The sequence below is a fragment of the Gobius niger genome (assembly GCF_951799975.1).
Source record: "Gobius niger genome assembly, chromosome: 7".
In the NCBI taxonomy this organism is placed as follows: domain Eukaryota; kingdom Metazoa; phylum Chordata; class Actinopteri; order Gobiiformes; family Gobiidae; genus Gobius; species Gobius niger.
This window is the reverse complement of record NC_136858.1, coordinates 17225448-17237129: the sequence shown is the minus strand read 5'-3', so window position 1 is coordinate 17237129 and position 11682 is coordinate 17225448. Positions and strand designations below refer to the sequence as shown.

The 11682-nt window shown below is 39.7% G+C and overlaps 2 protein-coding genes across 2 annotated transcripts; one reads left to right on the top strand and one right to left on the bottom strand.

Annotated features, from left to right (window-relative positions):
- The first annotated feature begins 342 nt into the window (after positions 1–342).
- Positions 343–6229, top strand: cog2 (component of oligomeric golgi complex 2). The gene is made up of 18 exons (XM_079559573.1): positions 343–484; positions 786–947; positions 1405–1470; positions 1565–1645; positions 1732–1835; positions 1912–2020; positions 2121–2300; positions 2380–2504; positions 2591–2717; positions 2810–2949; positions 3405–3466; positions 3552–3703; positions 3774–3959; positions 4076–4148; positions 5023–5165; positions 5286–5425; positions 5501–5684; positions 5806–6229. The coding sequence occupies exons 1-18, from the start codon at positions 428–430 to the stop codon at positions 5899–5901; spliced, it is 2187 nt and encodes a 728-aa protein (XP_079415699.1). The 5' UTR covers positions 343–427; the 3' UTR covers positions 5902–6229.
- A 317-nt stretch (positions 6230–6546) lies between these two features.
- On the bottom strand, positions 6547–9727 carry agt (angiotensinogen). The gene is made up of 7 exons (XM_079559562.1): positions 9574–9727; positions 8282–8707; positions 7748–8114; positions 7532–7656; positions 7309–7457; positions 7021–7177; positions 6547–6950 (listed from the first exon to the last, which is right to left on the bottom strand). The coding sequence occupies exons 2-7, from the start codon at positions 8687–8689 to the stop codon at positions 6774–6776; spliced, it is 1383 nt and encodes a 460-aa protein (XP_079415688.1). The 5' UTR covers positions 8690–8707; positions 9574–9727; the 3' UTR covers positions 6547–6773.
- Positions 9728–11682: the final 1955 nt, after the last annotated feature.

The window sequence follows — 11682 nt, the reverse complement described above, 5'->3', positions numbered from 1 at the left end:
TGAAATGTGATTTTATAAACATAGTCGAGGACGGCGTGCAGACAGAGAGCAAACGTTAAACAGATAGCGGAAATACAGAACCATTTGTAAAAAATATTAAGTTTATAGGCTACGTTTTTATTTGAATAGGCTACATTGTAATAGCCAAACATTTTCACATACAACACGACACATGAAGACAACATGTTGACAATTCTGCAACATGCATAAGATAAAATGAAATAAAAAAGAATGAAATAAAATAAAAATAAAATATTGAGTGAAACCGTACCTTTTTTCTGTCAGCAGGTGCCGCTGTTTGCTACAGGTCTACGATTTTCTTCTTCGTGGGTTGCTCTTGCCATGTTTGCGGAAGTAGCAGAATTTAGCATAAGCTGCGAACTGCTGAAAGGCATTTCAGTAGTATTTTAGTTTGTGCTTCGTAACAATGAATCTCCCCAAAGGACCAGAATCTTTATGCTTCGATAAGGATGTTTTTATGAAGGTACAACACTTTAGATTGTAGATCGTGCATATTGAAAGTACCGGTTGGAAGACGTTTAATCAATTTTTCTAATTAAACGCTGTTAAGCTGAATGATACGAGAGGAACATAGCGTTTAAACGAACTATAATACGGGGAAGGGAATAGATACATGATGAATATTCCTGTTAGATTATGAATTAAATTACAAACCTCTTATCACCTTGTCATTCGCCAAATGCTCCTTGTTATATCTAAATAATGTGCTGTATTACCTATTTCTTTCCATTGCTTATATTGATGTCTGCTTTTTGTGTTTCTAGGATGACTTTGACGTTGACCAGTTTCTGTCAGAATGCAGGAAGCAGGTGTCACTGGAGGAAATGCGGGAGGACTTGGAGTTCTACTATAAGTTACTTAAAACAGCAATGGTGGAGCTCATCAACAAAGACTATGCAGACTTTGTCAATCTTTCCACCAATCTGGTCAGTTGTCATGCACATACTATACAATTAACTGTGCTTACAGATGGGAATTCTTAATAGTATCCAAATCTTTGAGTGTAGTAGTAATAGACGGTCTGATAACTCTGATCACTAAATGAATGCGTAAATTATATATAGCGCTTACAGAAATGCTCAAAGTCGCCTCTCAGTTGTATGCATCATTCACTCACACCCTATACTCTATATTTGAAGCCAACACCAATATTTCAGGCCTTGCATCCTGCTACTAACCAGGCTCAACTTTGCTTATCTTAAAAATAAAGAGGAGATTGGACATAGTCAAGGTTGTAAAAAGGATATTCCCTGCCTTGAAAGCCTGTTTCCTTATTTGCATTACAAATATAGAATCAGGGTCTCTTGACAATGTGAGTTTCATTCAAAAGATCCGATGTGTCATATTTTAACCTACCCTTTTTAATTCTCTTCTCTGTACCAGGTGGGGATGGACAAGGCTCTCAACCAGCTGTCTGTTCCATTAGGACAGCTGCGTGAGGAGGTGATGGTAAGTGTTGTAGTGGTTTCAACTGTAGGTTCATGTGCACGCTTTCTTGGACATTCCTTTTTACTGTATACAATGTGATGTGACTGTATTGTAGAGCTTGAGGTCTTGCGTGAGTGAAGTAATTCAGGCTATAGACAACCAGCTGTCCAAACAAGAAGATCTACAAAACAAAAAGGTTGGACACTGTTAGAAATTCAGTTAGATATATGTGGGATCATTGTTAGATTTACAAATATACATATTTTTTTGATCTTCCATTAGGTTTGTATATTAAGGCTCATTCAGGTGGTGAGGTCAGTGGAGAAGATTGAGAAGATCCTAAATTCACAGAATTCGAAGGAGTCAAACTCTTTGGAAACTAGCAGGTAGGAGTGTAGTTTATTTGTATTGTGTTATTATTATGTAAATAAACTGTAAAATAATTATAATTTTTGTCTGCAGTCCTTTGTTAGCCGGTCAGATCCTGGAGAGAATCGCGACAGAGTTCAACCAGTTGCAATTTCACGCTGTGCAGAGTAAAGGCATGCCCCTCTTGGATAAAGTCAGACCTGTATGTATGGACAGTCTATCATAGTGATTATACTTTTACTTTGGCTGTAGATGAATTGATGTCTGACCAATTGAAAAAAAAAAATTCTGTATAAATCCAGCGGATTGCAGGAATCACGTCGATGCTGCAGCAGTCTCTTGAGGGGCTTCTGATCGAGGGGCTTCAAACATTGAATGTGGATATGGTGCGTCACTGCCTTAGAACATACGCAACAATTGATAAGACCAGAGATGCTGAGGCACTGGTGGGTCAGGTGCTGGTCAAACCCTACATGGATCAGGTAAAGTGTTATTCTACGTTCTATTACTACTATTTCTGTCTTTACTATTATTTAAACTCTTTGTGTTGTCATCTCGCAGGTCATATCAGAAGAAGTGGTGAAGTCCAGCTCCAACGGTCTCCAGCTCATGTATTCTAGATTGTTGGACTTTGTGCCCCATCACTGCAGGTTGCTTAGAGAAGTAACTGGAGGCGCCATATCTAGGTTAGTATTGTTGTTAATGTATACATCATGACTACATGTAACTGCTAATGCTATTTTACTAATGCCCTGATGTCTTGTACTGTCAGTGACAAAGCTGACGCGGTGCCCGGCTATGACTTTCTTGTTAACTCCGTGTGGCCCGAGATGGTCAAAGGCATTGAGGAGCGATTGGCTTACCTTTTCAATCCTGGCAACCCTGACATATTTTATGAGGTACATTTCTTTACTTTTGGGTAACATAAATCCCATCTGATTCATTATTATTATTATTATTATTATTATTATAATTATTATATTCTTTTTAGCGATACAGCGCAAGTATGGATTTTGTTGGAAAATTTGAACGTCAGTGCAGCTCACAGGCCAGTGTGAAGAGGCTGAGAGTCCATCCTTCTTACATTAGTTTCCAAAACAAGTGGAACCTTCCTGTCTACTTTCAGCTACGGTACCTGTCCCTTTTGCTTTTGTTACAAAATGTACACCACATTCGTATCAAAGGGAATATTTTACATGCTGGTCAGGTGCGATTATATATCTAATTTTCTTGATTAGAAATAAAAAATGTAACAAGGTCAGTCCATCGTTTTGAAAAAAGACAAATGTAGGGCTTAAATGCTGAGTTGAAAAAACACAAAAGCCTAAATGTGTGTCAGCACATTAAAAAACATCGATAACTTGAAACTGAACCTTGCTATCAGCCGTATTGATCTGTGTGAAACAGAGAAGAGAAAATCTGTGGCCACATTGCCTACTTATCATCTGTGGCCACCCACACACAGAGGTTATTAAGTACACACAGAGCAGGTTGTATGTTGCAAGGCTGGAGTGAGAGCAGATTGCATTTGTTGCAGTGAAAATGACTGTGGATGTGTCTGAAAATGAATACATTGCCTCTTCCAGGTACAAGGAAATAGCAGGGAGCCTTGAAAATTCAATTAGTGATGGGTTGGAGAAAGCACCAGGTATAAACGCCATTATATCTCAAAAACTGTGCAATGATGCCGTACAATTTACCGTACAAAGTAACACTTATCTGTTTGTCTTTAGCTGGTAGTGCTTACCACCTAAAGGTGTCACAGGTGTTATGGTCATGTCTAGTGAGGTGTTGGTCTGACAACATCTATCTGTCACCGCTTGCACATCGCTTCTGGAAACTCACACTGCAACTTTATTCACGCTATGCAAAGTTTATTGAAGAGGTGAGAAATGTTTACATGTTTAGCATTAAGTTGATAATTTCTACATAATAACTAGGGTCTGTTTGTTCAGGTATTGACTAAACCAGCAGTCCCAGAGGTGCCCAAAGAGCCAACCAGACCTTTACCAAGCTCTGCCTCCTCTACCTCGAGTCGGACATCTCTGGATGACGGGGGCAGTGAAAGTGGTAGTCCCACTTCCTTGTCCACCAAGAAGCTGGTCTACATTGCAGCTGATGTTCAAAAGCTGCAAGAGCAGGTGTGTTTAAAATGTACTACTACAAAACGTATTTTGTAAAAAGGGAAAAAATCATTCAACCGTATCAGAATAAACTATTTATTGCTCATTATTGTTTTTTCTTTTTTTTTCTCTAGATTCCACAATTATCTGAGATGGTCAGACAAAAACTGGAAGCACTCAATTTTACAAAATTGTCCATAGTGGAGGGTGAGTCATTTTACAGTAATAATAAAATGTAAAAATAATGTATGAACATTTTCACATATCTTTAACAAGTATTATAATATTTCAATTTGTAAATTGAAATGTTTGTGTATATTTCTGCATTTCTGAATGTGTATAAAATAGCCAAATGCATCTGAGGACAGTTGGTGGTCGTCAGTCAGTGAATGTGATGAGTTGTGTGCGGTTTCTATTTTCCACATTGTTTTACTGGATACTTTTGTACGTCTTTGCCGTAGTTTTGTGGGGATTGGTGGTGATTTTTTTTTACTGCAAAGAGTCTATAATGGTCCTGAAGAAAGCAGCTTTTTATAAGTTAGCAGCTAGCAGCTAAACCCATTTGAGACCTACAAATTTCTTCTTCTGAAATACTGAAGAGGCACCAAGAGCCCCCACACCTGCAGCACAGTGGAGGCATCATAAGAGGAGCTACAGGAAGCAAAACAGGGACAAACGAGGAGGTATCCGGGCGAGACTCACAGCTAAGCCACACATGCCTGCTATTGTTCTGGCTAATGGACGTTCCCTGGAGAATGAAACAGATTAACTGCCAAAGGGAGCTGCGCAGGTGGAAGAGGAAGGAGGAGCTGACCAGTGCAGGACACCCTGCGTTGAAACGGGAACAAACCCAGGAGGCGCTGCACCGTTTCAGAGGATCAAAGGCAGCCAGGTTTCCTCCGGGTGCTACGGGTTCCTCGACCTCCAAAAACATGCTGGTCAGGTTGACCCACAGTGGCGGCGCGGCTCAGTCGCAACAGCTCAGGACTAACACCTGAACACTATTTCGTTGTACGCTTGTGCAGTGACAAATAAAGCACTTGCTTGTTTGATTATTTAAACAGTAAAATCTCATTTTCAGATGCTCTTGCGGATTCGAAGGCCTGTCTCTCCAGTAGCATTCCCTGTCTCAACACTCGTATGACACAACACCTCACAGAACGATGCTGCCGCTTTTTGAAAAGTGCCTCTGAGGTCCCTCGGCTCTACCGCAGAACAAACAAGGTCAGGTACTTTGAAACATTGTAGCACCTTGCTGGTCGGAGTGTAGTGGCTCGGAAATAACCTGTAAAGTATTTGCGATATTGCTTGTCAGATTTATAAGAAATGTTCATGTCTATTCAGGACCTTCCCGTTCGCGCATCTGCATACATGGACAATGCCTTGCGCCCTTTACACCAGTTACTGACCGACTCAACAGGATTGGTTAGTCCGTCAACAGCTCAGCAGTGGTTAAGTGTTACACTGTGTGACTGTACACAGAGGTAAGAAGAGACGACCCACTGACCGTGATCCTAGGAAATCTGCTAGTATTACAGAATATTGTCCTAATTTTTTAGGTACTATGAAACCATCTCAGAGGTGCTGAGCTCAGTGAAAAAGATGGAGGAGAGCCTGAAGCGGCTAAAGCAAGCCAGAAAAGGAACAAGTGCAGCTGCCACAACAGGAGCCAATGGTGGACCCACAGACGACAGCAAGATCCGCCTTCAGCTGGCCCTGGATGTCGAATACCTCGGGGAGCAGGTAGATGATGCTAAGTATTCAAATTCAGACCATTTGTATTCTGTACTTTAATAATCATTCATATAGTTTATATTGTACCCCATTTTAACACATTAATTATGTTTTCAATCTCTTGTTCCAGATTGAAAAGATGGGTCTACAGACGAGTGACATCACGATGTTCTCTGCTCTCCTTGAGCTTGTAAAAGAAGCCAGAGATCTTGCTGAACAGAGCTAGTTGCCAGTTATTTGGGCTTCTTACAGTAAATCAGGATCCCACAGACTCGGACCATTTTGTTTGTTTTGTTAAACGTCCGGCATAAACTCACTAGGTCATCTCTCTGCCAAGCATTTTACATAAACATATTGTGTAGTATTTATTGACCGACGTTGACACATATTTGGGCACAATATCAGCTGAGCTTTGGTTCTGGAAACATTTAATGAAGCCTTTTAGTGCCTGATTCTTGTTGGCAAACTCTTTTAACTTTCATGTTTTTGTTTAGGGTATTAAAAAACTTTTTTTTAATGGAAATTGTCACATAATATGAAATGTGACGGTGATTCCTGTTTATTAAAACATGACACTGCAGACTTTTGTGAAACGTGTGAATGTTGGCGGTTTTCTTTCATACAGTGAAGGATTTATTTCAAATGAATATATTGTAAAAGATTAAATTAAATATGTAAAATGAGAATAAATGTTGTGTTTAAGTCAATCTTTTTCATTAAGTCAATTTTTAAATTAGTCATAGTATAATACTGTCTATCATTACATTTGTACATACAGTAACATATAACATGAATTTCCGTTTCCCGGTTTGTGAGTTAATTTATGTGAAATTGTAATTCTCTGGAAAGTAGTTTATTTTAGAAAGCGCACATTATTAGCAATAAACACTTAAAAGTTTACAATGCATTGATTACTAGTAGAAAACTAGACACAGATAATGGAGCACAACTGTCACTCTCACACATACACAAAAACATAGTATGGCATTTATAAATACTGAAGAAGTTACTATCACAATGTTGACGTTTCAGCTCTTTTGTGGTGCTGTACATTGTAAAAATAGTGCTTTGAGTCCTTCTTGGGAAGTCTTGTTCATTTTAAAGGGTAGGGTTGGTGACCTTGCCCAGCATCAGTATCGCACCAGAGTCTCCCTCAATGACCGAGAAGAAGAAAGGCCTATTGATGGACAGTTTTAGTGGAATCCCGCCTTCCTGGGTCTTGCCTTGAACCTCAGTGCCTTCTTCGGACATCTCAAACACCACTTTGTTGAGGGCCTGACACACATACCAGGTAAATTACTTCCACATACTATTTTTCACATTTGTGTATAGTAATGGTGCTTACCTTATCTACAGTGAAGGGTTTGGTGTTGCTGAGTTGATTGAACTCGGCCTCAGCACCCAAAAGTCTTGCTTCCACTTCTGGATCCATGTTGGTCAGCACTTCATGCAGACTATTCACGGATGACATGGAAAACTTTGGCAGTGACAGCTCCAGGAGACTGGGTGAAAAAGCAAACTTTTTTCTAGTCATTGTTTTTTTTACCTCCTAAAAAGGTATTCATACTGTATATACTGTTAAACATAAGAAATATCCTTTAGATTGGACATGACTGAATACTAAAAATCTCACCCCTCCTGAAGTTTTTCATTCCAGGAAGACATGACTTCGCTTCTCAAATTGGACTCGATATTTTGGAGAGTGGTGCCTTCATGGGGCAGGACCAGTAACATGTAGGATCTCTTGCTCAGAGACAGCTTGACCACTGTGCAGCGTCGACCCTAAGAGGTAATGGAGAAATGTGACTTTAGATCTCGAGGAACACCTCGTTTTACTTTAGTTTTTAAACATTTACCTTATCGTTTAGGTAGTGGTAGGGACCTGTGTGTGTCATCAGTGGAGCCATTACTGTGGTTGTCTCATTCACGTAAAACTCTTGCTCTGATGTTTTCTCTGGCTGTAGGACTGTTCTCCAGTTACCTGCGACGTCACAAAAGGATTTCAGCACATTACATTTAAAGTCTTTTTTTTTTATTTCACGTTTTCAATCATCCTAAAACACATGACTTACCTTGGAAATTGAAGGAGCTGAGAAACAGCAGGTTGCTGCTTGTGTTTAATTCAGTGAAGATGCTCTTTATTTTTCCTCCTGATGTCTTTTCTACAAAGCTGTTGACCTGCTGCTCGGCCTCCTGTGTGTTGGAGAAGTCCAGACTGCGGATGAAGGAGTCGTCTGAGAAGTCCTGTGTGCCCTGGACAAAGTCCCCTGAGAGCTGAGTGCCTGGTCCAGTGAACGCCCACACCTGAGTCAGGATCTCATCTTTAGGCCCATCATCCACCAGAGAGTTGATGCTCTGCAGAGTCTGCAGCACTTTGTGTCCATCCACCAGAGACACACAGTCGTCATGGTCAGTGTCTTTGCTCAGACCTAACAGGAACTGAGAGAGAAGCAGAAGTAAACTTTAGGCAGCAAGATCACTATAAAGAAGCATTGTTACTGTGAAACATTAGTCAAACATTGCTACTTTGTTGTATCTTTTGAAATGTAGATAAAGCAGATATGCAACATTTCATTGAGGTGATAGTTCAAATGAGAGGCAAAGACCTGGTAGATCCTGGCTGTTTTCCTGGATGCTCCGAGATACAGTGTGACGAGGGACCCGTATGTGTTGACTGGAGAGATGAGTGTGTTGCTGCTCTGCTGTTTGCCACTAAGTGCTTGGTACATCCTCAGGCCCAGCGAGTTTAACAGCTCTGCTAAAACCGCCGTCCTCGCTGTGATGTTCTGTCTCTGAGTGTCCACTTGGGACATGTCCCTGCTGTCTGGAGTCAGCACGTTCATATCCATGGGTGACACTGCAATCGTCTGCAAGGGCTTGGTGGTTTGGGTCTGCAGGCTTTCACAGCTGACATTTTCCAGAGAAAACAGGCTGAAAGGGTGAACGTAGACTCTGTTGGCTCTGCTTCCAGCAAAGATGCAGCAGCAGAAAAGGAGGGGGATGAATCTCAGCATTTTGCCTCTTCTTTGGTTCTGTAAAGAGAAAGTACATACAAGGATGTAGCTTGAATGAAGATGAGTTTTCTCTCAGTGCAATACAAGCAGTTTGTCATTGATAAATGATCTTGTCTTTGTGTGGCTCGTCGTAGTCGTTTTGCAGGTCAGTGACTGTGAGCGGGCAGTGACCTTAGCAACAGAGGTCAAACAGCTAATGAGAGACATCTGCTGGATTAGTCAAATTACAGATATGGAGGTCAGTGTTCCCATTGGCTGTTACTCACAAGCCTAAAATGAAAGAGGAGATGAAGGAAACACTGTTTTGACTCGAAATTTCCAGTAATCTATAAGATGGAGGACAGTGTTACGTAAAAACATTTATCTTGTGAGTTTAACGAACAGTGGTGGACTGCTGGACCTTTGGAAGACGTGAGCAAACATGGGACTTTCCTGTATTTTGGCACGTACCAGAGGACGTGGCCTTGGTGTTTGATCAATAAGATACATACATACTTACATAAAATCAAATGACCTATATTAAGATAAGCTGTAAATGCGAAGTCTTAATGTTTATCAATAGTGACAAAAATAGAAGTAGCAGTAATAGCATTATTCTCGTAGTTCTGCAACGATCATGTTCATGCATTGTGGTAGTAGTAGCAGCAATAAATACTGGACTAGAAGTCGCATTCAATACTATATTATGTTGTACTGTTGTAATAATATTTTTGGGTAATAAAAAAACAGACTCAGATATGAGATGAATTTCATAACACAAATGTTATATATGTTTTAATGAGACCTTAATATAATATAGCAGAAGATGCATGCACTCTCATTAGGTAAATCTCACAAGTGGTCCAGAAAAATTCATTTAGTGACATAAATTCAAGTTATCTTACCTTATGTGCTCTTGGCCTCTTCTCAAGGGCTGAATGAGGACCTCACTGATCTGAACCCACTTTTAAAGCTTACTTGACTTTTCGGTTACTGATTAACCAAAAGTACCTCTGGTTTGGGGCTCATGCCGCAGTGACTCATAGGCTGCTTTGTACTCCCCAACTTCCAATCAATGCATCCGGGTGAAAGCCTAAAGAGACCACTCAATGCCTGTCCCCCTGTTGACATGAAGGCCGTGACGGTGGTGACCTGACAGCTCTGTGAAAAATGTGGGGGAGAGGGGTGACTCATGTGATGGAAGGGAGGTGTGCAAATATTGACTTATGTGTTTTCTAAATCTTATTTAGTGGAATCATGTTTTAGCTTCTCCTGGGCTGTACAAAGGTAAACAGCAAAAGCAAAAACCTACACATAACAACATGACCTCTGTGGTCCTTAATATTTGTGTTAATTCTACAGCTGGTACAATATTAGACACTATTTATGTAGATACTAACTTGGAAGGTCAGAGGTTTTAAAAAAGTAGAATATAATATTTATAGTCTCTTTACGGAGAAATGTGTCTTGGACCAAAAGGGCAAGTGCAAATAAAAACATAGAAACACACAATGAAACACACATTAACTGTGTCAGAGTTCATGTAAACCAAAACCTCAAATGACCATGATTTTACTAGATCACAGATTCAGTTCATTATGGTCAGTCTAGGATCATGGCCTTAGATGCAGAAAGTGTTTTTCCACCAATGAAAGAAACTGAGATGTCACTGGTGGCACATGTATGCATACGTTTTAATGGTTCTACACAAACATAGTAAAACAAATAGTTCTTTCATTCTTTTTGATGCACATTTTTAATATAACCCTGAGCCACACAATACACAATCAATAATATTGTATCCATTAAATTTAATTCATAACAATAAGGACCAAATGATCAAATTAAAAGATCAGTGTCTAGTTGTGATTGGCAGTGATGGGTATTTGTAATTATTGAAGAGAAGGTTCAAGAGTTTTTTCTTTCCTTGTCTTGGGATCTGCAGAATGTTTGTGATCTTAATATTGATTGTATAGTCACTGGAATAGGACAAAATAACTTATGTGTAATATATCTTCTTGACTATAGTAAATACTGCTCATGTACAAAAGGGGGTAGGCGCTAACAAGCTAAAGCTTCTGCCTACTCCTTTTGAGCAACATATCCACGTTTTTTATTGCTTACTGTGCTTAACTCTGTTCCTATGTAGAACTTTGTGGAACTCAGATTCTCATATAAAAAAGAAGAATGAATGAATGAATGAACACTCAATGGTTCTGAGCTCCAGCCCGGTATTTACATAACAGTATATCATTATAATGTTTCAAGCATTTTATTAATTATGTGCGAGTACCACTGATTAGGAGATGCAGCATTTAACTTTTCCTATTTTAAGTCTGTTTATGGGACTGGATACAATCACTTTGAGATCACTTATTGTGTAAAATTGGAATTTTCCATTACGATCATGACTGAAAAAGATACCAGGAACATAAGAAGTTTTCTTTGTTGCTCCTCATGACACAATACTGTACAGTGAGTAATCAGGACATCCTGCTTGTCCTGAGACCAGAGCAAACAGGAGAAATGTGCTCTTTATGGACTTCGACGCAGGTTTATTAGGCAATGCAGCTCGGCTTTGTTTACCCGTGTTAATTAAACATCAGTACTTTTCACTACAGCGCACCTGACCCAACACAGCTCCTCTCAGTGTTATTGTATATACTTCATGTGTCAATAAATTCAAGGGGCCATGTTTGAAGGATCCACTGTCCTGAACACACTGAGTAAGCCTTTCATGCATATGTTTATGTGACAATATATCAACACTGCATCCCTCTGGGGTTATTGGCCTGTTCGATTCAGATGGTTGCTGATTTTTATTAAGCCACTATAAATGGTTTGGGTTTACTTAATACTGTAAGTCATTTTTAAATGCGACCATTCCTACAAACTACAGAAACCATCGTGACATTGTGAAAATGCATGTCAATATATACAGCACCTGTCAAATGTATTGGCATTTCTGTATTTTTAACATTATTTACAATGTGTGATTCTTATTGAAGACATTA

Coding starts and splice junctions, on each gene's coding strand:
- cog2 (XM_079559573.1), top strand. CDS start 428: ATGAATCTCCCCAAAGGACCAGAATCTTTATGCTTCGATAAGGATGTT. Junction 2,301..2,379: donor TCAAACCCTACATGGATCAG/GTAAAGTGTTAT, acceptor GTCATCTCGCAG/GTCATATCAGAAGAAGTGGT. Junction 5,685..5,805: donor TCGAATACCTCGGGGAGCAG/GTAGATGATGCT, acceptor CTCTTGTTCCAG/ATTGAAAAGATGGGTCTACA.
- agt (XM_079559562.1), bottom strand. CDS start 8,689: ATGCTGAGATTCATCCCCCTCCTTTTCTGCTGCTGCATCTTTGCTGGA. Junction 8,115..8,281: donor AAACAGCCAGGATCTACCAG/GTCTTTGCCTCT, acceptor CTTCTCTCTCAG/TTCCTGTTAGGTCTGAGCAA. Junction 7,458..7,531: donor ACCACTACCTAAACGATAAG/GTAAATGTTTAA, acceptor ATTACCTCTTAG/GGTCGACGCTGCACAGTGGT.